Genomic DNA, 25,764 nt, shown 5'->3' with positions numbered 1-25,764 from the left:
ACTCTTGTCTGACAGCCAGCAGTGGGCCCTCAGCCAAGTAATTTATTATTTTCCTTGTATTTAAAGTTAAGTATTAAAATATGTTATCAAAGAGTTAATAATATATAGAAGTCTAGAACACTGCATATGGTATGTGTGGACTGAGTGGGGGGGTCACTGAATAAACTGTTTCATTGATTTTGTCAAGCTAAAAGCTAAAATAAAGATGGTAACAAGAGATCTGATGGTGTTTGCTTTTTATTTTGGCCTTTTGGGGATACTGGCCTGTGTTCTTAAAACTCTAAGGAGCTCTCTGGGAAGTAGGCCAGCTGGAGGAGGGGGCCTAGAAAAGAGTGGAGGGGAGAGTGAGGGACGAGACCTAGGCTGAAAGAAAACAAGCAGACTCCTTGGGGAGAGGAGACCTGGCCAGGAGGAAGTTCCCCCACCACCACCCACAGGGAGGCGGAGGAAGCATGGGCCAGGGTGTCGGGGTTCAAAGAGGATGTCTGGAGCAGGCAGAGACCTCGGAAGTGGTCTCATGACCACAGCTCTTGATGGGTGGCCAGCCTCTGTCTGGCACCACCCACTCACCTTCTGGTATCACCCTATGATGTTCAGGGAAGAGGAGGTGGCTTACCAAAGGTCCCACAGGTGGTCAGGAGCAATGCCAGGGTGTGAACCCCAAACTCATTCCAACTCCATAGCTCACATATTTAACTACCCTGCCTTCCTCTGTTCAAATGCCATCTGGCCTGAATCCACGACCTTTATAATATTTTCACCAGCCTGTCTGGGCACCTCCCCTGATGGGTAGTTCACTACTTACTTTCTAGGGACAGCCCATTCAATTCTGGACACCTCTTGTCATGAGACAGTGCACACTCATCATCTCTGTGAACAAAGAGTACCACTGACTTGTGGTCCCTGGTCTGTGGAGTGACCGAGGTGGAGAGCCAAGGTCTCAGGGCCTAGGTCAGACTGCTCCCCCAAGCAGGTCTTTTTGCTTCTCCTTCAGTCAAGGCCAGCACATGGAGGGCAGGAAGCAGCCAGCCACAGCAAGCCACAGCTAATGGGCATACCCATCAGCAATGGTTTACACTGTGCATCTTTGAAAGCACAAGATGCTTCTTGCAATAGGTGGTGGGTCATCAGAGACCAGTCTCAGATGCTGAGTGGAAGGCAGGCACACTTCCTGGGGAGCCCAGAACCCTGGGGGAACATCTACAGTGATGTTCATAAGTCAGTGGAGACAGTCACTCAGGAGCAGTGAGAGTTTATGCCGTGCATGATTCAGGCAACAGAGACCATGGCAGGACCTGTCCAGGATACAGATGACAACAGTGCACGGCTCCGGGGACCACTCACAAATAGAATGAACCCCTCATTTGCACCTAGACAGAGGTGAGGGAGGAAGCCACAGTCAACTGTGCAGGGACCTGGGGATGCTCAGCCCAGAGAGGGAAGACCTGGGAGTAGGCACGGGAGCTGAGTGTCCCATGGGCTGTCCAAGGTGGGAACTGACAGTCTGTGCCCAAGAGGTCTCAGAAGCTGTCAAGTGCCACCGCATTTGCTGAGGACTGCCTGAGGCCCGCACCTCCCCAGCCTGGGACAGTGATGACCAAGACACCACACGTACTCAAAGCTTAGCAGCAGAAAGAAAGAAGTCTTTAAACAATGGGGTGCAAACCATGGAGTTGCAAAGAGTCGGACACAACTTAGCGACTGAACAACAACAAAACAATGGCATCTGGAGAAGGGTGCTCTACCCTGGGAGGGGGAAAGCTCGAATGTCAGGGTGGGAGTAGGAGTGAGATCTCTGCCATCCTCCTTCATCCAGAAATTTGAAGATTTATAAAGTCAAAAGAGTATTATTTATGGAAGATTGAGCTTTTTAAAGCCACACATTTATTTAAAAGTCAAGAGTTTAAAAAAGACTAAACATAGTGGCAAGGATATGGAAGAATTGGAAGCCCCAAACTCTTCTGGTAGGAATACAAAAGGAAAGACCCATTTTACATCACAGTATGTGCTGATATGCTCAGTCACAGCCGACTCTTTGAGACCCCATGGACTGTAACCCACTAGGCTCTCTGTCCATGGAATTTTCCAGGCAAGAACACTGGAGCAGGTTGCAATTTCCTTCTCTAGGGTGATTTTTTTTTTTTTTTTTTTCTTTTTTAACACAATACTTAGTGATCCATTCTCTGGAGGCATCACTTCTGACCCACATCCTCCCTGCTCAAGCAGGGCATTGGTCTGTCCAAAACGAAGATGAAAAGACTTCCAGTGAAAATTCCACGTGAATTTCTTGAGAACAAAGGCTGGAACAGAGGCTGACCTAGGGGAGGACCCCTTAGGGTTTCCCACACCACACACTCAGGAGGGCCCGGCTGCGGGGATGCAGACAGTCCCGACAGGGCTGCCTGGACCCCACCACTAGGGGTCCACAGTGCGCCACATCCTCAACAGCAGCTCCCTGCCTGCACCTCCTCCGAGACTGTCCGCAGAGGGGCCTGTGGTCTCCAGGGGTGTGCGGTGAGCCAGAGCGGGCTGGGGGCTTCCAGAGATGACAGACCTCACAGAGCCACAGAATCAAGTCTCTGCTGCTGGCAACAGGAAGGTGGGCCAGTCAGGAATGAGATAAGGAAGAAAGGGGAAAAGAAAGGTATGTGTCAGCTCTTGTGGCTGGGAGCATCAGCGCCTGGGGACTGACCCGCTGGGTACTTGCTGGAAGTTTTCTCTAACCACATGGCCTCACAGCTTTCATACACAAGGTAAACCCCAAGCAGGGCCCAGAGAGAAGGGGCATCGGAAGAGACAGAATCCTTGGTGAGTGGGAGGGAGATGCAGTGGTGGGGCCCAGGGTGGGGAGCCCCTTGGCACCCCAGGAACCCCAGGCCTGGGAGGTTTCACTAGAAGAGGGGCTGGGGCTCAAGTGAGAAGTGAGACACACACTCAGGTTTCCAGTGAACTTGGTGCCAAACACCTCTGTTTGCTGCTCAGATGAGGTGTCAGAAAACATTCCGAGTCACCTCGGGGGTTTCTCTGAGGCTGGCCGTCTGAACTGCTCAGGACCCAGAAGGATAAGGGTCTGCATCTTGTTTCCTTGTGACCAAGAGGCGTGAAGGCTGGGGTTTATCGAATCCATCAGCTTTTCACTTTTTCATTATGATCAATGGGGAAGTGCCCTCTGGTCATGATCTGAATTTGCTGGTCAGTTTGAACAAACTCAAAACCCACTCCCCCCGAGCTGACTCTGTTCTAAGAAGACCCGGACAAGTGCAGGCTGACTGTCCAAACAGGGCGCCCGGCCTGGCACACACAGGCCAGGGAGCCAGCCTTTCCAGAGGTCCAAGCTGGTGTCAGAACTGCTGGCTGTATCACCCCTCCCACACGTGCTGCCCACTCCTACTCTGAAAAATAAAAGTCATAAAGCCTCATTATCTTCACTCATTTCTCGGCTCCACCCAAAAGCAACAGAGCACAGGGTTTGCAACAAACTTTCCCAGATCAACTGATTTCTCGGCAGCAAGGGAGGGCCCCATGACGAAGCCATTTGAAATCCCAGAAGCAATTTTCTACTTACGACCTCACTTTCTGTTGCGTTCTCTCCCTTCCCCTCCTGAGTGTCTTCTCTTGTGGAAAGTGATTCTCTCAAAGCATCGTTCAGAAACGCCCCCAGCCCGCGCTGCCTGGGCAAATGCTGCTGTGTGGTCACCAGTGACGCAGACGCCAAAATTAAATATAGTAACCCTCGTCAGCTCTGCTCGCTGCATCACTTGGACCAACGTGGGGGCCCTAGGGTTCTTCCTGAAACCTACAAGGGTGGAAAGGCCTGAGCTGGCTGTAGCAAACCCTGTAGAGCCGAGCTGATGGCCGCTGGTGGGCCAGAGGGCCCTGGGCCAGAAGGGGTTACGGTACTAGAAAAGCAGTTTCTCATTCATTGCCTTTTCTTTCTTCTAATTTGTCTTCCCACATTTTCTATGAACAATGAGCATACGTTCATTTCCCACTGGGGGACAAAGACGAATATAATTAGAAAAATTAAGCAATAGAACATGGAATTGATGCCACGTCCATGAAGGAGCTGATCAAATCTGGGGCTGGGAAGGGCCAGCAGTGCACATGAGAGGCAGAGCCCAGGACCCCTCAGCTCAGGGCGAACTGCTCCCTGGGGTTGGCTGACTCAGGAGAGGAGGGGGCCTTCTGTAGGGGCCAAGACGTAGGAGGTCCTACACTATTCCCCACATAGGCTGGACCTTCTTGAACCAATCAAATCCTATACTGCCAAACATAGAAGAAGATATCCTATTCTTGGGAATCTTCACCTAGCCCAACCTGCCTGGAGGTGGGGCCAAGGGGATCAGAGTAGGAAGAGAGAGGAAAGAGTGAATTGCCAGCCCAGCTCTGAGACTGAGGTGCCCTGGGGGCAGATGGACAGCTCCTGCAGACTCCTCAGTTGGCTTCCCTCTCTTTCAGGAGAAGGGATTGCTTTAGCATCTGCTTGGCAAAGACCAAGTCCACAGCCTGCCTCCCTCCTTTCCTTGTCCCCTTGTCAGGGGTCCTCCCTGGGTCTACACCCAGAACCCCATTCCCCTTACCTTCTCCAAGGGTTCAGGGCAATGACTTCAGCATCCAAACAGCCCTGATTTCAAGTCCCAGCTGTGCCCTTGACTTCCCCTGTTGTGACTTAGGCAGAGTCTCAGCTGCCCTTCTGTGAAATGGAGCTCCATTCATTCAAGGACCTCCTGAGGCCTTTATTAGGTGCTACACACTTTTCTAGGAGCTGGGGACTCATGGTGGAAAAAACAAGGTTACTTCTACTGGGGGGACAGGATGCACAAACAAGGGAACACAGGATGTGCAGGGGACAGTGAGTGTCGTGGGGGCAATAGAGCAGTTAGGGGGCAAGCAGGGGCTGCCATGTGGTGAGGGGAGGTCAGAGTCAGATGTATATTGATATATACTTATTTGTATACATCATTTACATCAACATTACATTACATATGATACACAGTAATTATAAATACATGTATATTATGTAGTACATGAATATTTAACTTTTCTATCCATATAAAATTTAAAAATATTTTACTATAGAAAATTTTCAAAAATGTATAAAAGTAACTCTCAGATATCCATTGTCCAACTTCAACACTTAGCAACTCATGCGCTTCTCTGGTGGTCCAGTGGTTAAGAATCCGCCTTGCGACACAGGGGACACCAATTCGATCCCTGGTCTGGGAGGACCCTGCGTGCGGTGGAGCAACCAAGCCTGCACACCAGAACTACTGGGCCTGCTCTCTAGAGCCCTCTAGCGCCCTCCAGAGCCACAACTACTGAGCCCACACACCGCACTCACCGAAGCCCGTGTGCCTAGAGCCTGTGCTCCCCAACAAGGGAACCCACCACAAAGAGTAGCCCACGCATCTCAACCAAGACTTGCCCCCACCTTCTGCAACTAGAGAAAGGCAGCACGCAGCAACAAAGACCCATGACAGCCAAAATTTAAATAAATAAACCTTAGAAAAACACCTCACCCATCTCCGCACTGCCTGTCCCACTTCTGAGCCAGCACATCATTCAATTCTGACTGCAGTCTGAAGGCAGAGACTTGGGTGGCAAATTGGGTATAGAGCACAGCAGGTTTGCACCAGGGTATGAGCATCCTGGTGGCGGTAAAGAACCTGCCTGCAATGTGGGAGACCCAGGTCCCATCCCTGGGGTGGGAAGATCCCCTGAAGAAGGGAATGGCCTGGAGAATTCCATGGAGAGAGGAGCCCGGCAGGTTACAGTCCATAGGGTCACACAGAATCGGAGATGACTGAGCAACTCACACACATGCATATTGGCATGCATACACACACACACAAGCACCCGGAAGAATGGAACTGACGTTTACAAAGGAAGCCTGTGCTCAAGTGTGCCCCACTTAAAAAAATAACTATTGATCATGTGTTGTCCCCCATCCCTTGCAGCTAATACCCCAACATAGTTTGCCTTCCAGAATGTATCCATGCCGCTGTTTCCATTTCAAGAGCCCACACGCTCCAGAAGCCATCTCTGTGATGTCACTGATTGTCTCCCATCACTAAATCCAGCAGAAGCCCTTCTGCCCTATATCTCATCTGACCCTGAGGAACAGTTGACACTGCTGACCTCTCATTTGTCCTCCAAGGCTCTCACGCCTGGGTTCCTTCTAGGGCTCTTGGTTGCCTACCTTTTCTTCCTTCCCTCCCTCCACTGTCACTGAAGTGCCACAGTCATTTCTCGTTCCCCCTCTCCCCTTTCTGCCCACCCCAGGCAGGACTGTTCCCTTGGCATCCCCTCACTCTCTGTCTACCATGCAGCCCCTCCTCAGCTCAGAGCTGCACACCCAGCAGCAGGGGCCTCAGTCCATAGCCGCCTCCCACCCTCCTTCCCTCCCTCAATGGCCATCTCTGCAAACAGCGGTTCCCCAAGCTAGAATCCTGGGGTCCTCTTCCTCTTCCCCATATTCAGCCAATTCTAAGTGCCATTAATAGTAATAATGATGATGATAACAATGATAAAGGTTAAAATGCTAGCTGGCATCTATGGGTTTCCCACATGGAAGGCACACCAAACACTTTATTACCTCAGATAATCTTTCCAGTTTGACAGAGAAGCCTGGACAGGGTCACCCTTCCCCAAGGTCACCCAGAGAATGAGTGACAGAGCTGAGACTTGGGTCCCACTGAGTCTAGAATGTTCTATTGCTGCTGAGTAAACCCCAGCCCCACAGCACTCACTGTCTCACCCTCCGTGCCAGCTCCCTCCCTCACAGGATGACTGCAGTGTTCTAACTGGCTCCCTCCTCCCCACGACCCACTGGCTTTCCTGGCTCCCCCACCCTCTGTAGGCCTCTCACTGCTACCGCTGCCCTAGCGCCCTCCCCACCCTCCAGTCCCCTACATATCCCAGTCTCTACTAAGCACCACGCCCTTGGAGGAGTATCACCTGTCTCCATGAAGAAGCCCATGAGGAGGTGGAAGGGCTCTTGTGGGTGTTGTCTGGCACAACTGACAGAAGAGGAGCAGGGCTTGGGGTGGGACGAGCCACGGAGATGGTGGGAGAGGCAGGAATCACCAGCCAGGGTCCAGAGAGACTGGGCTGCTCTGCTCACCCTCCACGCCTTTCCCCTGAATGTTCACAACTACAGCTCTCAGAAACCCCTGAAGTTAGTCAGAGTCCGGGTGTAACTGCTCTCCTAGAGGGGAGGTGGGGGGCGGGTGTGTGCAGACACCATTTTCCATTCCCTTGGACTAGGGGTAGGGAGGCGAGGTTCCCCCTGGAGGAGTTTGTAGGTGCTAGGAGGCAGTAGCCCTAGGATCCCCGGATGGCAGCCTGAGGACATTCTTGGGCTCCAGGCCTGTAATGGCAGCCTCACGGGTAGCAGTCCTCCCTGAGGGCCATCTCTTTAGAGTTCTGAATCCAGCCTGGAGCCTTCCCTCTAACCTCCCAACATTTTTATAATACCTACTTTCCTGCATTCAAAGTTTTCTGCATAAGGTGCCACTGCAGTATTTGTTTCCTGTAATGAATCCAGATAAATAATCATAAGGGCCACAGTGGAGCAGCTAAGAGTGACTCTCCAAACAGGAATGGAGCTTCAAAGAAGGAGATGCATCCAAGAGGGACATGGGTGGGGAAGTGGCCACTGGAAAAACCTCCACTGGTGCTGTTCGGACTCAAGTTTGCCTAACAAGTAAAAGTACCACAGTCGTCCAGATGACCAAAGATATGGTTAACGTTAACTAACAGCACTCTCTAGGTGCCGGGCACTAATCTGACTGACTACTTCAAAAACATTAACTTCATTATTCCTCAGAACAACCTCAGAGACAAGCTCCACTATGATCCCCACCAGACAGAGGAGGCTGAGGGCGTGTCTAAGCCCACAGAGCAAGAAAGCAGAGCACCCAGGACCAACAGGATGGGAGCTGGCCCACTGGGTGATCTGGGGGCCTCCAGAACAGCCACCCTTCATGGAGTTGATTTCGGGTGGCCTCAGCCTGCAGGGGTTTGAAGCAGGGCTTCGGCTCCCCGCCAGAGGCTGAGGCCAGGTCACAGGGTAAGAGCTCCGAATCCTAGGCACTAAACCAGGTTACTGACAAGGCCCTGGCCATCCGACTTTGCAGAGCAAGAATTCCCACAAAGACACAAAGCAGTGAAACGAGTCAGGTACTTATTAGGAGGAAACAGAGCACAGAACACGGGTGGGCTCAGAGAGAGCGTCGCCAAGTCGTGCCCTTGAGGCAGTTTGAATTACTTTTATGGGGCATTTCTTCCAGGCTTCCTTTGGCCAATTATTTTGATTTGCCTGGGTCACAGTCCATATTTGGCGTATCTCAGGATCCTCCCGTGAGTGAGTACGCATCTCTTAGCCAAGATGGATTTGACCAAAGAGGCCTATGAGTAGCCTGAGCATCACTCCCCTTTTGACCTCCAAGGAGCCTTTCTGCCCATGTGTGGTGTGGGAGGTCTCCTGACTCCAAGAGTAATAAATATGTGGCCTGAGCAGGACCCAGTTTCCTCTTTCAACTGTCCTGCTATTATCATTGAGGAATTTCAGTCCACAGGAGATGAACATCCTATCATTTTTCCACGGAAGGGGGGCCCATCTACCTCCTGCCTCAGGGTCGTGGTATTGCCTACTGCCAACAGCTCTCTTAAGGGTCAGGGCAGCTCCTAAAATAACCACTAAATTAACCCCTTTCAAAATGACATACAGATGATCATTCCTTACTCTGGATATGCTAACCCAGAAACCAAGGCTCATCTTTTTTTTTTTTTTTTTCCAAACCTCATCTTAAATACATTATAAACCTAGGCCAGGTCCAGAAGGCTATATAAGAATATGGCAGAAGAGTAATAAAGCCCTTTTCAGATGACAGTCCCAGTTACCCTGCTGTAAAACCTGGAGACTGGGTACTTTTAAAGACCTGGAAAAATGAGTCCCCAGGGGACCAGCGACTCCCAAAATGGAAGGATCTTTACCAAGTCCTGCTGAGCACCCCTACGGTAGTCAAACTCCAGGGGGTCACCAACCGGGTTCATCCATCCAGGATCAAAACTATCTCCATTGATATGTTACAGGAACCTCAAGGCCCACATTCCAGCCATCCCTGTGAACCCACCCCTCCCTCCAAGTCTCTACAGGAATCAGAAGACCCAGAAGAGCCTGAAAGTTCCAGGCAGATGAGTGGGCCACCACGAGACTTGAAGCTGCTATTCAAAAAGGATAAAAAATACTTCTGAGACCCTAGGCTAAATACCCATAGCTACTATCTGACTGACTGACCCTGACTGGTGGTACTATGAAACTACTAACTGCCTCAGCATCTCTATCCCTATTTCCCTTAACCTGTAGGACGGACATACAACTCTCAACTCCCCATTGCATGAACTCATGCTTCCTCCACTTGGTTGACTGCTGGACTTGTTTACCCCAAGTTAAGTTCATCATGGGCCATGGCAACCTGTCTATCCCGTGACGAATTTTAGCCAAGTTCCTGATGGAAATTGGTTCTACCAGAGACCCAAGGCTTGGAGCAGTAATGTACAGGATTAGAACTGTTCATTTTCCTACTAAAGAAAATTCTAATGCCTCTTCCCTAATCCTCCCCTTAGCAACAGAAGGAGAACATGAACTCAAACTGGGAGGATGAATTGGCATTAAAGTACCCCAGCACTTTATAAAGGATCCTCCTAAGTCAGAATTCCAGCTACCTATTTGAGCTCAAATTCTAACTTGCTACCTGAAGAAAGGAAGAAGGATCCACCTTACAGGAACAGGTATTGGGATGGACGTGGATGGAATACATTGAGTATATGATTGGAAAACATTCCCATAACAATAGAACTGGATATTGCTCCATCGCTAAGTCATGTCCAGCTGCTTGCAACCCCATGGACTGCAGCGTGCCAGGCTTCCCTGTCCTTCATTATCTCCCAGAGTTTGCTTGAATTCATGTCCGCTGATTCAGTGATGCCATCCAACCATCTCATTCTCTGTTGCTCCCTTCTCTTGCCCTCAATCTTTCCCAGTATCAGGGTCTTTTCCAATGAGTTGGCTAGGTCCAGTTAGATGGCTAGGTCTTAAATTCTTAAGCCTGTTAGTCTGCTGTGCCCTGCCAGCAAACATATGCCAAATAGATAAGAGACCATGGACCACTAATTGTCTACACAATAACTCCATGTCCACACAGTGTATGCTGGGAGCCTTGATTACTCCTTTCTCAATCCACTCCTTAAATGAATCCAAGCACAGGGCAAGTTCATTAAACTGTTTACTCAACTAACTCGAGATTTACCTGTTGGTATCCCAGATGGACATGCCTATCTCTGTGGGTACACCTCATTACCATGGTGGGGAGTAGATGCCCACCAACATGTTCTTCAAAACTTATCTCTTACTGCCACAACTAGTTCTCTTACTAGTTTACAGAAGTCTCTAGATTCGCTGGTCAAGGTGGTACCTGACAACCGTCTGGCCCTGGATTATCTGTTGACAGAATGAGGAGGAGTATGTGCAGTTGTCAACACTTCTTATTGCACATACATTAACACTCCTTCCCAGGTAGAGATCAACATGGAAAAAAATTGACAGCAAGCTACCTGGCTTCAACAGACAATACACCACCAATCCACCCAATCAATATGGGTGGGGAAATTGAAAATGGTTTCTCTAACTTGTTTTCCTGGATCCCACAAGGTATTAAAAACTTTCTAAGAGGAGATTTCCATTCTCTTATAACCCCCCTTTTCTCAGGCATCTGCAACCAAGACCTTTCAATCCAAGAATGAGGTCTGGGACCAACAGGTTCAGATCTTCCATTACAGAAATAGAGAAAGATGCTAAAGTTTAAAACCTGAAAATAACAAAGATATGCTGACCTTGTACAACCAGATTCCCACCCATGCTTGAGCCTCTGATTAAAAGTCTTTTACTGATCTTAATCCCTTGCTTCTCTAATCTAACTATTCAGAGGCAGGAAGATGGGCATCCCCCCTCACCTGGGTACACTGATAGTAGATTCATCCCCCATGGACCAAAACTCCAGGATGAGAATAGCAGGACAACTGAGAGAGGAGACTGCGCCCTTCCAAAAACACTTTTCTCACTCGAAGTCAAGAGACCTCTCCAACTACACACCAGCAGAAAGCCTCCTTGGAGATCAGAAGAGGAGTAATGCTAACTGATGCCAAGCTACCCACAGGCCTCTTTGGATAACTGATGTGTGTGCACAGGTGGGAGGATCCTGAGATATGCCAAATATGGACTCTTAACCAGACAAATCAAAATGATTGGCCAAAGAAAACCTGAAAGAAATGCCCCATAAAAGTAATTCAAACCGTCTCTGACAGGGATTGGACAGTTACACAGGTAGCTGTAGAAGTCCCAGTAGGGGACTGTAGATAGAGGGAAACCTAAGAAACTTTGGGAGACCACTGTAAGTTAATGGTCTATTGGAATGTCATTGAATGAAGCAGCCTTGCTGAACTGTAAAGCCTGCTTATAAACAAAAGTATGAGCTATGCCCCAGGTCATTAAGTGAAAGAAAAAAAGTCACATCCCACCATGAAGCAGGCTTAACTATAAAGACTGCTTATAAATAAAAGTATGAGATATGCCTCAGACCATTAAGTGAAAGAAAAATGTCACCATCTCTTTACTGATTCAAATAAATGCTATGAAAATCCTAGTTTGATCTCATAGGGTCAGATACTCTCCTGCCTGATATGAAGGAGAAGCTAGCAATTTAAGCCTCACGTCTACTCAAAGAGGACAATCTTTTCCCTTCTCCCACTTTCCTCTGACTATAAAATTTATTCCTGGATTGGGAAGATCCCCTGGAGGAAGAAAATGGCAACTTACTCCAGTATTCTTTCCTGAAAAATCCCATGAACAGAAAAGCCTGGCAAGCTACAGTCCAAAGGGTTGCAAAGAGTTGGACAGGACTGAGGATTAAGCACGCACATAAAATTGTAGCTCACTAAATCCTCAGGGCATAGCTCCCTTGCCTGCCCCCTTGCATCTCTTACAAGCATCCTATATTAATAAATGTACTTCTTGCCTATCATTTTGCCTCTAGTTAAATTCTTTATGCACTAAGACACAAAGAACCTGAGCCTCATTAAATCCAGAAACCAGATGTGTGACCTTCGTTGGAAGATTGTGGGTTGTGGCCAGGTTCGAGTCTCAGTCATGTGGATTCAAGTCCCAAACTGGGTTTTGGCTGGGTTTGAGTTCCAGCACATGGGTTCAAATACCAATCTGAGGTAAATTATTTCACCACAAGGGCAAGACTCAGCGACTCTCTCTTTGAGTCCGCTTGTGTCTATCTGCACATACTAGACTTCTTTTCCTCCTAAGGACTTAATACTTGTTTCACTTCTTTCCATCTTTGTGAGAATTCTTTTTCTGAAAAGTCAAATGGTCAGGGCCTGGTCACTGACCATCGGTCTAGCGGCTAGGATTTGGTGTTTTCACTGCTAAGACTGGACCTCAATCTGGTGGGAAACCGAAGCCTGGCTTCAAGCTGCTGCAAGCCGATGCCACCTGAGATCATATTTAGTGCCGAAACCTAGGAATTCAGGAAGTCAAGGTAACCTGCAGGCTTCGCCCAGTTCTGGCTTGAGGCAACTAACTTTCACTCTTGCTTTCTTTCTCTAGCGCTCGACTTTGTTTTCTTTTTGAGGCCTGCAAGGCATAACCTCTGTCCACTCACAGCATTATGGCTCCCCCCAACACTGGGGGAGGCAGACGAATTCCCCAGCCTGTGCAGATTCAAATGCTGTCCTTTGGAACATGGCACTTCAGTGGTGCCCCACCTGCCTCGCCATCCTGCCCCACAGCTCCCGCAGGCTGGGAAAGGTCCCTTTGTCTCACATGGCGAGGTGCTGGCTGCTCTCCCTGACATGCAGGTCCCCACCTTCCCAGCTTCTGAACACCTGGTCACATGCATGGTTCCACCCTGCAGGCAGGGTGACCATTTTTAACTGCTACTCTTTGAGGGGAACTTCTGGTCACTCCTGATAGGTTGGAGAGTTTATCCTTTTTTCTCTGGCCTCATCCAACAACTGAAACAGCAAAAAAGAAGCTGTATTCTGCTTCTGGGCTATGGATACCAAATTATATTCCTTTTCTGACTCACATCTTTAACCCCAGAACCCCGAGCCCAAGGTGTGGCCCTCAGCAAAGGTTAAAAAAACAAACAACTGTTCAATATGTAGACAGCTTTTCTATTGCCTCCCACACATGCTGGGATTCTGGTGAACTCTCCTCCTCTCCAGCTCTGCCTCAAACCTCAAGACTTTAGAGGTGTGCTCTACACCCCTTGAACCTTTTCTTAAAAAAGAACTAGGCACCATTTTACTCCAAATGATAGCTAATCTGGATTTGAAGTCTCTATCTATCCTAGAAGGAAGTCTGCCCTTCTCATTAACTCCCCCTATTTGTGTAGCAAAAAATAAACATACCCTAGCAAAAAACACACATAATCAAATTTTAAAATGTCTAAAACTTGCATAGACACTTTTCCAAAGAAGGTATATGAATGACCAACAAGTTCAGGAAAAGGTATTCAACAACACTGATCATCAGGGAAATGCAAATCAAAACCACAATAAGATAATACCTCACATCTATTAGAATAGCATCAACAAGACGAGAACATTGGCAAGGATGTGGAGAAAAGGGAACACCCATGCACTGTTGGTAGGAACACAAACTGGCAAAGCCATTACGAAAAACAGTTATACAGGTTCCTCAAAGAATAAAAAGATAAGAACTACCACATAATCCAGCAATTTCACTTCTGGAAATGTATCCAAAGGAAACAAAATCATTAACTCAAAAAGATACCTGCATTCCCATATTCAAAGCAGCATTATTTACAACAGCCAAGGTATGGAAACATCCTGTGTTCCTCACGAACAAATGAATTTTAAAAGTTGCAGTACATATACCATGGAATATTATTCACCCATAAAAAGGAAATCCTGCCATATATGATAACAGAGATAGACACTGAAGTGAAAACTCAAATGCTATATAATTTCACTTATATATGAATCTAAAAAAAACCCCAAAACTCATAGAAAAAGGGATCAGATTTTTAGTTACCATAGGTGGGGGAAGGTGGGGTGGGGAATTGGATGAAACCAATCAAAAAGTAAAAACTAGGGACTTCCCTGGTGGTCCAGTGGCTAAGACTCCAAGTTCCCATGCAAGGGGCTGGGTTCTATTCCTGGTCAGGGAACTAGATCCCACATGCCAAAACTAATACCCAGAGAAGCCCAAAGAAAGAAAGAAAGAAAAACAAAAAAAATTTTTTTAAAGGTACAAACTTACAGCTGTAAATAAGAACTGGGGGGTATAACATAGAACATGATGACTATAGTTAATACTCTAGTATGGAATATTTGAAATTTGTTGAGAGTATAAATCCTAAGAGTCCTCATCATGAGGGAAAATACTTTTTCTTTTTTTATATCTATATGAGAGAACTCATGTTAACTAAACTTACTGTAATCATTTCACAATGCTGCTGCTGCTAAGTCACTTCAGTCATGTCCGAGACTGTGAGACCCAATTGATGGCAGCCCACCAGGCTCCTCCATCCCTAGGATTCTCCAGGCAAGAATACTGGAGTGGGTTGCCATTCCCTTCTCCAATATATTGATAAATATGATTTAAATCATTATGTTATTCAGTGACATGTTAATTGTATCTCAATAAAACTGGGGGGGAAAAAGAAGTATTATAAAAAATAAAAAAAGAACTTACCCAGAGAAGTTTGATTTTTGTCCTGGCTCTTGGGAGGTAACCTCTAAAACCTTTGAATAAAGAATTGACAGGTCTTTTGTCACCAGTTCCTGGAGGTAGCTCGTAAATCCTTGGGATCTTCCAAGTTACAGGAGTGTCTTTGCTATTTGTGGCAGAACCTAACAGTTCATGCTAGTAAGGCCACTCAAGACGGAGACCAGTTACACTATTAAGCTCTTGTGTCATCAGCCCATCCTCTAGGGAGGAGGTTGGAGGATGAGGTCAACCAAGAGGCCATGGATTCAATCAGTCACATCTACTGAATGACACCCCAGTAAAGCTGGACACCGAAGCTCTGATGAGCTGCCTCGCTTGGCACGTTGTGTGTGGAGTCACACAGCAAAGTGCTGGGGAAGCGATGTGCTCTGACTCCAGGGAGAGAACAGAGGAAGCTTCGTATCTGTGACACTCCTAGACCTCAACCTCCATGTCCCTTCTTTTGGCTGAGTCAGACTGGTATCCTTTTGCTGTAATAAAACTATAACCTTACATATAGTGCTTCTCTGATTTCTGTGAGTCATTCTAGCAAATTATGAATCCGAGAGGATAGTGGGGACTCAATTTTGCAGCCAGCTGGACAGAAGTGAAGGTGGAATGGGGATCCCTGAATGATCAGCCAGTGTATGAAGTGAGGACTGTACTGTGGAAACTGTGCCCTTAACCTGGAAGTCTGGCCCGACGTCATGCAGCTGGTGTCAGACGTCACTGCGCTAAGCCCGGCAAATTTGCTGCACAGTCCCAGTGGAAGGATCCTAAATATGGTCCAAGGACCTTCCTGTTACAATTGTCCAGATTCTTTCATGGACTACAAGTCGCGTAAATAAGAGCCAAAGTGCAGGAATGACCTTAGCAGTCATGGTTTCTGTATGACCTTCCAGAGGAAATTATTGGAGAGGAAGGTCAGAAACCAACAGAAAGGAAGTAGAGAGGAAAGAGAAGAAAGGGCTCAGAGAGGAATAACCAGTGGTATGCTGGGACGCAGGCATCTGAGTCAGTGGTAGGGGTGTGCTGCACCCACAGGAATTAGACTGAGTTGCCAGGGCAAGTGGAGGCAACTTGACCAGGACAATTGATTTGCAAATCTGTGAAATTATCACTCTTTCCCCCTAATTAGCTGAGGTTGTATTTCAAATCCATTTTCAAAGTGATCATTCCTTTTTTAAAAGTTACTTCTAAAAAAAAAAAAAAAAAAAAGTTACTTCTATTTTTTATTTGTTTTTTTGCTGCACAGTATGTGGGATCTTAGGTTCCCTGACCAGGGATCGAACCCATGTCCTCTGCAGTGGAAGTGCAGAGTTTTAGCCACTGGACTGTCAGCAAAATCCCTCAAAAGAGTCATTCCTGAAACCTTGGGATAGGCGTACTTTGCCTAGAGCCTCCTTATTGTTAAAGACCTATGGACCTGACATGGTTCTAATGAAGCTCTACCACATATTACATGTCCTTGGCCAAAATCCTAAATGTGGAAGAAAGGCACGTTTGAGTGCTACAACAGGAGAGAATCTGTGCCCATTACTTTCCTTCTACCCAGAGATAAGAACCACAGATCAGCTTTTCCACAAAAGGAGAGTTTCCCAGATGCCACCCATACTTGGAAGAAGCCAAGGTGAAATACTAATCAAGTCAAACTTTCTTGATATTACTCTATCTTTCCCCAGGAGGGCTGCACTAAAACAAACTCGGACACCTGTGGCCTCTTCCTTCTATGCAAAGTAAAAAGCCAGCAGCAACCCCAAGCTGATAAGATTAATCTAAAGAGCAAATTATGGTGTAATTTCCTATGCTGATACTTTGTAGTTAATTTTAAAAAAAGGTTTCATTTTCCTACTGGTCTGATTTCACAGGAACATTTTACCTGTTTTTGTGAGGCATTTTTTCTCCTGGAAGAGAGGTGCTGATTGGCCCCAAATGACTGACAACCTGGTGTAATGAAAATTTCCAATGTAAACTTATTTTCCCTCAGTTTCAGCAATTTTTAAATCTATATATAGAGATATCTTTATCAGAATTGCATTGTTAGCTTCTCCTGGTAAACTAATTGTCTCACATTGTCAGTGCAAATAGAGATACTATTAATGGGGCTCACCTCCCAGCTGATCCCAGTGCTGGTCTGCTTACTGGCATGTACCAGCCACTTCGTCCACGGACACAAGTGCGATATTACCTTAGAAGAGATCATCAAAACGCTGAACATCCTCACAGCGAGAAAGGTGAGTAAGCTATCTGGCACCATCTCTCCAGATGTTCTGGTGATGCTGTGCCTATTTCTTAGACTGTGAAAAGAAGATAACAGCTCCTAGAGACTTGGTGGTTGGTGGTAGGATGGTGAGCACTGTGGAGATTTTTCTCCTGGTGTTTTTTGTTTTTTTTTCCCCCTGAGGGACTATAGGAAGTTTTCTTAGTTTGAGAGAGTCAGGTCTGCTCAGGAAGGCTTACCCTGTGCAGTTGAAGGTAACTCACTCTCTTGTTCTCTCGTTCCTGCCTGGGCCAAGAATTCATGCATGGAGCTGCCTGTAGCAGACGTCTTTGCTGCCCCAAAGGTAAGAGCTGTCCTGGGTCTGCTTTGGCTGATGGGTGACTTGGTGAAGAGAGCCATCCACAAGTGTTTAAACAAATTTCTTTAACAGAAAGCAAACAGGCTCAAACTAACTATAATGTATGAAATGTTTTCAAAGACTGAGAATTCTGATCTTTATTCTCAAATGCATTTTGGTGTTTCTGGTTTCACTTGACTTAGAAGATACACAGTAGAAAGCTCGGGTTTTGTAGTCATAATTTAGACCTCAATCAAGGAAAAGCTCGTTAAGATTTTACCCAACCCAGATCTAGTACCTGGAATATAGGAGGCACTCAATTAATGCTGCTGAAGGAGAGAATTTTTCTGGCCCATACATTTCTGAAAAACCAAATTCTCTCACAAAAACAGATATTGAGATTACAGGTTGAGAGAGCTTTCATTTTGTCTAAGAGACTTCCTATGGCAACAGAAAACGTATCGCCAGAGCCCCTCCTCTTCCGCAGCCCGGTCACCTAACAGCCCACCAGCTCCGGGCATGGCTGTCCAGAGACCCTCAGCTTTCTCTGTCCTGCAAACCCCCCTCTGGCCGGTCCAGAACCATCCTATCAGACAGGGGCCAACATATCCCTGCCTCCGGCTGCTCCTGCCAGGGCATCTCACCTTTCCTCCTCCTGCGCCTCACCCCCGCCTCCCGATCTGCAGTGGGAGGAGATAGATTTGACAGCTGATAGTGCATTTTCTCTGACAAACACATGACTACAGCCATATCAATAGCTTTCAGCACATCAGTTCCTGTTTTCATGGAAACACACAAGTGAGAATGAAAAACCCAAAGCTTCAATTTACCAGTGGTCTCCTAACCACTTGCTTTCCATGTGTACCAGAGGGTAACTTGGCCAGGGCCAGAGCGCAGGCCTGTCCTGCTTGTAAGCAAAACTATTCTTCAGGCCTTTATCCAGAGTATCTCATTTTTCATTAAAAATTATTCCAGGAGTTGGAAATACAATAAATAATATGAAATATTTTAATATAATAGCATATAATATAAACATATGTACTGTATAATACATATTATATAATTATATCCTTCAGAATCTCATCCTGTATCAGACTATCTAACAGCAGGTTGGAAGGATTTTACATATATATATATAGATAGATAAAATATCATATCTAGTGTATAATACTTTATATATTTCATTTATTAATATTTTATATAGATATCTTATATATAATACTTTATCTATCTTAATATTTTATATAGAGAGAAATAAAATAGCCAAGCATCACCGAGTCATGCTCTGGGTTCTCCAGGGGGTGGCTCACTGCTGAGAGGGTGCTATCAAAGCCAAGGGCAAAGCCCAGCAGAAGCACTGTGGGGCTGGAAGTGAGACAGTTGGTGGCTTTACCCCCAGTTCTGCTATTAACTATGTGGCCTTTGACAAGCCTCTACACCTTTCTGTGCCTCAGTTTCTACATCTGAAGATATGAAAGCAATTTTGAAAGTTGGTTGGAATGCAACTCTTGAGTTAGTGGAAAATGTTACTATATAACTCTTGATTAAAGGCAAAAACTGGTTGTAGAGAAGCAATCATTCTGAGAGAGAGGGGCCAGGGGTTTGAAATCATCAACCCTCCATGACTGCGAGCCCAGGGCGACCCCACTCTGGGCTGCTCTAGAAGACAGCCAACCCTCTCCCCAGCCAAGGTGCAGGTCAGTTCCCACTACCTTCCTTCACTCTTCCCTGTCTCACGCCTTCTCCTGAACTGCTTTCTAGTCCTCCTGGATTAACAATCTCATCTTTCCATTCTTTTCCTCAAAGACTCAGCACTGCTTACTTACCTTTCAAGATACTTCAGAACAAAAAAAGGCTGTTATTTTCAAAACCCACAAGGTTGCTATATGGGAGGAAAAGTTACTTTCTTGTGTTCTCAAGAATATCTTTCCAAAAATCAAGCATATTGATTTTAGTGCTTTTTTGAGATCCAGAGGTCCATTACGCTCAAGTTGGGTGGCATCCTGCTCTTGGCACACGCTGGAACAATGAAAATGTGCTGATCTAAATGCTGGGTTCTGCAGGCAGTGCTCCCAGTGTCTCTGAAGTAAGGTGAGAAAGGTAGAAAGCTAGCAAGCTGGCAGGTCTAGGGAGGACTTCTCTGGTGGACTATTAGTTGGAGGCATTTTCTACTACCAAAAGGTGCAAAAGTCCATAAGTTTTCAGAGAGCTCTATACCAAACCTGAAATCTTTTTTTAAAAGTGAAAGCAGAGGACTTTTTTCACATATAGCACTGGCTGATTAAATCTGGGCATAAGTGGAGATAATGGATACAATACATATAGGATAGATCTGTTTGTCCCAAAGAGAAGCTAGCCAAGACCCTCGTTAGAGCTCTAGCAGAAACCCTGCACAGAAGTCTCACGAATGGTGTGCCACCACTGTTGTACTCCCAGGAGGGGCAGGCTTCTTTCTGGCAGGAAACCAGGTCTCCCTTTTGAGCCTCTTTCCTGAGCAGTTTTGAACTGCAGAGTCCACATGGCTCCTGAAAGTGAGCCCCCTGAGCTACGTAAGATATACTCAAGGCAGTGAAAGCTGGACAAGCAAATAAAAAAGCAGGCGGTACAGAGGGTCATTCTATTGCTACAATCCCAATGGAACTAAAACATTAAGGCCTTTAACTAAAACTGCCATTAGAATTTCTTCTTTTAAAGGTTTTCCATTTGATTCAAACTCTTTTCTGTACTTATCCTAATCATTTTTAGAAATCTTTTGAAAATTCTTTAGAAGATGTTTTCTCAAAATCGAGGCAGTGTAAGTTCTAAGTCCCTAGTCAAAGTAGTCAAAGTTTTAGAAAAGTCTCATTAGATTCTGATGGAAAAATAAGCAAAGGATCTCTTCTCCTTCTGACATTCTTGAACCTCACTGTTCTGTCCCCAGCAACACAGGCGTCTGCCTCCATCCTCATACACAGCTAGCGTCTGTCATCTTAGTCTCACCACCTCTGCTCACCCACAATGCCCCCCAGAGATACAGTGATTTATGGGAGGTTTCTTGACTCCCAGAGCCCAGAGACACTGGTGCCACTCTTAAACTTCCAATTAGAGTCAGGACCCAGGAGGGTTCATGGCTGTTCATTATATACATGTCCTTCTAAAGGACCATGGGCCATCAAACTCCACAGTGCAGAGGAAGCTTTGTAGTCTGGGATTCTGGTGCCTCGGTCTGGGTGAAGGTTTTCCTGGAAATATCCTAAAAAAATCAACAGCACTTCTAGAATGCAGCCTGAAGAAATAAGAGATGAATTCAAACATCTCTACAGATGATTTGCTGCTACTGTACTGATATAAACAAAAACAATGCAAAGGTAGGGGATTGATCAGCTGTGGCACAAATATGCCCTACGTTCCTCCACAGTTCTCAATCTCATGTTCTAAAATACTACTGAATGATTTAAGGAATTGCTAGTACTATATGTTAAGCGTAAAGAGGTTAGAAAAGAATATCACTAGTTGGTCCCTATTGAAAAAAAAAAAAAGTATTAAAAAGAATCTGGGAATATAGTTACCAAAATTGTAATAGTAGTTCTCTCTGGCTGATGGCTGATGAAAAAAAAAAATTCATTCTTGTTGAATGCATATAATTTTTATAGTTAAAAAGCCTTGATAATCAGAAAAAAATATGGAAGAACCAAAAAAGCTGCCTGGACAGAGCTCCTCATGTAAATCCCCTGGAGATCCTGTAAACAAAGACTGATTTAGTGGGTCCAGAGGGAGGCCTGAGATTCTGCATCTCTAACAGGTTCCCAGGTGATGTCCATGCTGCTGCTCCACGGACCTCACTTTGAGTGGCAAGGGATGAGAAAAGGTCCTGGCAGAGGCTGAAGACAGGTTTATCTGAGCTGGATTGGGCTCAAGCTTAAGACATACCCTCCAGGCTCCATGACCCTGTTCTAGAGTAGAATGAGAGAACATACCAGGCCTGACCTGACCCCGAGACATATTCCCTCTCCCAGGTTCATAAAAAAGAGAACCATGTGGCCAGACTCACATCAGAGCTGCCAGTATTCCAAAGAGGTTCTGACCCTGCACACTCAAAGCCAAAGGCCTCTTAGGGAAACTCCGTCCAAAGCCCAGCACTCTCTCAGAAGCTGCCCCTCATCTTCCCAGGCCCACCTCCTGGGGTACCTGGCCCTGATCCCGGAACTCATGTCCAGCTGTGTGGGGACGTGCCTCCTCACACTGCTACCTTCTAGGAGGAGGGCTAAATGGGAGAGTACTGGGGCTAAAGCAGCACTATCCAGGCCAAAGGATGGACATTCACTTTCTCAATAAGCATGTGGGATTTCCAGGGAAACCTAGATTCAAAAACTATAAATTATAGGAGTAAGAGAGAGCAGACTCTGATTATGAGCTCATGTACCTAAGACTCCCTCCACAGACAGAAGAACTTGCATGGGGTAAAGAAATAGACATGGGCTGTAGACAGGTAACCCTGCATTCAAACCCCACTCTCTCATTAACTTAGTTGAGTGACTTGCTTCAGGTACCCTTTCAATAAAACCCTCCAACGGAAAAGAAATTGGGAGGTTTTGGTAAAAGGCTACTGCATTTGCAAGTAACTGGGAAAGGCTGTTGACTGTGATGAGCAGCCTCCATTCACATGGCAGGAATACCTGAATAGCTGGACCACAGGGAAGCAAGCTCACCTTCTCCACCTATCCCCCTGGAAAGAAGAAATCAAAAGGAAATCTCTCCCGTGTTCAAAATCCAGCTGGCCAGTGGCTATCTGTAGCATTTCTCTTTCTAGAACACAACTGAGAAGGAAACCTTCTGCAGGGCTGGAATTGAGCTTAGGCGTATCTACAGGAGCCACACGTGCTTGAACAGATTCCTGAGCGGACTTGACAGGAATCTCAGCGGCTTGGCAAGCAAGGTAAGCTCTGCTATGACAACAGCCTGCCATCCAATGGATGGCAGTACGACTTCTTAAAATATTCCTCCTCATGACTAGCAGTACACTTTTAATCAGCCTGTTCATTCATTCAACAAATTTTATTTGTTGAGACTCTGTGAGTGTTGCTTATAGGTACTGTTCTAGGCACTGGGGATACATTTCCTGCTCTCACAGAATGTTGTAATGGGTCAGTGAGAAAAGCAAACAAGCATATAGCATGACGTCCAGCAGTGATAAGTGCTATGAAGAAAAATACAGGAGTAAAGAACATAAGGGTCAAGAGGGAGAGGGCTGACTTAGTAGTTGGCGACATCATCTAAGCAGGTATTTGAATTAAGCAAGAGAGTTGGCCACATCACTAACTTGGAAGGAACATTCCAGGCAGAGGGAACAGCTGTATAAAGGCCCTAAGGTAGAAATGAACTTCATGTGTTCAAAGATCAACAGGAGGGCCAATGTGGCTGGATCTGAGTAAGTGAGGGGCTTTTAGCAGGAGACCACACAGGGCCTATGGATTCTGCCCCAAGCATGGTGGGGAAGTCCCACAGGGTTCTGAGCAGGGCAGAGACTACCACCTGATTTATGTGACTTTAAATGATCATTCTGGCTACTGTGTGGTAAACAGAATGAGTAGGGTAAGCACAGAAGTGAGATGGCTTGTCAGGAGGCTACCACACTATTCCAGCTGCAGATGATGGTGGGTGTTGCAGAGTAAGAGTGGCAGACATTGTTGGATTCTGGCTATGATCAAAAATAAAGCCAGAAGGACTTGCTGACAGATCTACGGTGCGGGGTAATGGGAAGGGTAGAAGATGGCCTCCTGGTTCCTAACCTGGGCCCCTTGGTGGATGGTTGGTGCTGTTTACAGATATGGAAGACTGGGGGTGATCAAGGCTGGAGGTTGTGAAGACACTGATAGGACTGTTGAAAAAGTCTGAAGCTTAAAGGGAGAGGTCAGAACTAGTGGTATTAAGTGAAGCATTCTCAGAAAGATCTTTAAGTCACAGACCTGAATGACACAGAGAAAGGACAAGATCCAAGGACTGAGCCCAGAGGCACTCATATAGATGTCAGGAAGAGGAGGGACCAGCAAGAGAGACCGAGTAGTAGCCAGTGAAGTAGGAGGAAATCAAAGAGTGTGCGGTATCCCCGAAGGCAAGCGAAGAAACTCTTTTAAGGAGGGAGTGTGTCAAATGTACTGAAAGGTCAAGTAAGATGAACACTAAGAATGGTCATTGAACTCGGCATGATGGAGGTTACTGATGGTGCTGACACAGATGGAGATGTGGGAATGAACGTCTGAGGAGAGTAGGTTCCATAGAGAACAGGTGTGGGGAGGAGTGAAAAGAAAGATATACTGAGTATGAAAAACTCCTTTAGGGTATTTTTCTATAGGGTTGCAGAGAAACAGAACAATAGCTGAAGGCAGGTATGAAGTGAAGGAAGTTCTTTTAAGATGAGGTCTATATGCAGCATGTCAATATACCAGTGGGAATGACCTAGTAAGAGGGGAGAACTGATGATGTAGGAGAAGTGGCAGAGCCAAGAGTGGATGTTACCTAATGCCAAGCAGAGGAACTGGGGATGTTCATCCTCTCTCTGGGCATGCTGCTTTATTTAGAAGGTAACAGAACAGGGAGCAGATATTATACTCATTGTCTCTTTGGACCCTCTTAATGATCTTAGTAAGTAGGCACTATTGTTCCCATTTTATACAAAGGAGGAAACTGAAGCTTTTACAAACTAAGTAGTTTGTCTTAAGCAATGCAATTAATAAATTGGTAGAGCTGAGATTCAAACTGAAGCAGTGGCCAGGTGGTAGGCAGCAGGAAACCTTCCCAACTAAAGTGCTGCCAACCTGTTAGGTTGCTGTTTAATGGGGAGGATGGCAAATGGACTGAATCTGTCTCTCAGTAGTCCAGGTGGCCACACAGAAGGCCCAAGACGGCAGTGGGCAGGTCTGAGCCTCCGTCCCTGTTACGCCCTGAGCAGCACCTAGCTATGACACACCTGTCCAGGGACGGCCACACCCTGAAGGCAGACAGTTATGGATTTACAGTGGCCGATTCTGGAATGTAAGTAGCATGCACAAAAAACAGCTAAACCCTGTTAGCTTAGCAGCAGAGTCAAGCCAGATTGGCAGCCTTGGTTTGATCACCGTTCAAGTGGCAAGTGCAAACACAGGCTTGACCTGGGTAGACTGGCACAAGCAAGATTCAAATACTTAGCAATGCAAACTAATGAAATATTTTTTTTGTAGATCTGTTCTGTGAATGAAGCCAAGACGAGTACAAGTACGCTGAAAGGCCTCTTGGAAAGGCTAAAGACGATTATGAAGGAGAAATACTCAAAGTGTTGAAGCTGAATATTTTAATTTATGAGTTTTTAATAGCCTTATTTTAAACATATTTATATATTTATAAATCATAAAATAAAGTATATGTAGAATCTGATGCATGATGTCACTTTAATGGCACAGGCTATATTTGCTTGCCAACTATTGGGAAAACCAATTTACTGAAGAGAATAAAATTGGTGTGAGAGTCAAAAGGGAAAAACTACTTCCCTCTCAAGCTTTCTCACTGGGGACATAACACATGGTATGATTAAAGAATACAAGGTCACATAAGATATAAATGATAATTAAAAGAGCTTGCAGATTAAGTCCATAAGTCACATTGATTATCGAAAAATTCTGAATTGAAAATGTGTCAACTGGATGCTTAGAACATTCTTCTCCTATTGGCACAAAGGTTGTTATATTTAGTCCATAAGAATGGGGGTGGGAGGAATAATTCTAGCACACTACTCAGCACTACAGTAAACAAGAGTTAAAGTCCTAATAATGTAAATCCTTTTGATACTCAAGTCTTAGAACCAACCAATAGACAAAGCATAGAAGACTTAATTATGCCTACAGAACAGACTGTAAATGCTATCAAACTGACAACATAAAAATAAGCTGAAAATGATTAAGAGGTAAAGAGCAAAAGAAGAGAAAGAGGTGGGGGCACCAATACTCCCCAGCTCACTCAGGGAGAGGTCAGCAATATTGTCAAAGGTTGATAGAACATGAACAAGTCAAATATTTATTCAAAATTGCAAAAGTAAGAGAAGATCTAAAAATAGCTTACTACAAAAATTTGGAAAGGGCAATATAAATAAGGCAGACTCTCACTTTTCAATGGAGAAACCAACACAAAATATCTAAAGTGTGATTAAAAACAGTTGGTGTGGTGGTCATGAATTGAACATTGCAGTTGGAGAGGGGTACATGAAGTTTGGTTGCATTACTCTGCTTTTACTTGTTTGCAAGTTTTTACAATGAAAAATGGGGGGGGGGAGAACAATAGTGAGTAAATCAAGAAATCCTTGGAATTACAATGGGAACCACCAGAGAAACTAAGAAAAAAAAGGAAGGTGGATTGTTGAGGATGGGACTTGGAATAAGGAACAGTGAAAGG

General features: G+C 45.8%; 1 protein-coding gene across 1 annotated transcript; it reads left to right on the top strand.

Moving 5' to 3' along the window:
- Nucleotides 1-16,905: 16,905 nt before the first annotated feature.
- Nucleotides 16,906-24,659, top strand: IL4 (interleukin 4). Its single transcript, XM_065934199.1, has 4 exons — nucleotides 16,906-17,040; nucleotides 17,323-17,370; nucleotides 22,154-22,279; nucleotides 24,561-24,659. The coding sequence occupies exons 1-4, from the start codon at nucleotides 16,906-16,908 to the stop codon at nucleotides 24,657-24,659; spliced, it is 408 nt and encodes a 135-aa protein (XP_065790271.1).
- Nucleotides 24,660-25,764: the final 1,105 nt, after the last annotated feature.

Source organism: Muntiacus reevesi, chromosome 1 (assembly GCF_963930625.1).
Source record: "Muntiacus reevesi chromosome 1, mMunRee1.1, whole genome shotgun sequence".
Classification (NCBI taxonomy): Eukaryota; Metazoa; Chordata; class Mammalia; order Artiodactyla; family Cervidae; genus Muntiacus; species Muntiacus reevesi.
The sequence above is the reverse complement of the archived record's forward strand: the minus strand, read 5'-3'. Positions and strand labels throughout refer to the sequence as shown.

What these genes read in the sequence shown, in the direction of transcription:
- IL4 (XM_065934199.1), top strand. Translation starts at nt 16,906, where the DNA reads ATGGGGCTCACCTCCCAGCTGATCCCAGTGCTGGTCTGCTTACTGGCA. An exon ending in ACATCCTCACAGCGAGAAAG is followed by an intron (nt 17,041 to 17,322) that starts GTGAGTAAGCTA and finishes GCCTGGGCCAAG; the next exon opens with AATTCATGCATGGAGCTGCC. An exon ending in ACGTCTTTGCTGCCCCAAAG is followed by an intron (nt 17,371 to 22,153) that starts GTAAGAGCTGTC and finishes TTCTCTTTCTAG; the next exon opens with AACACAACTGAGAAGGAAAC.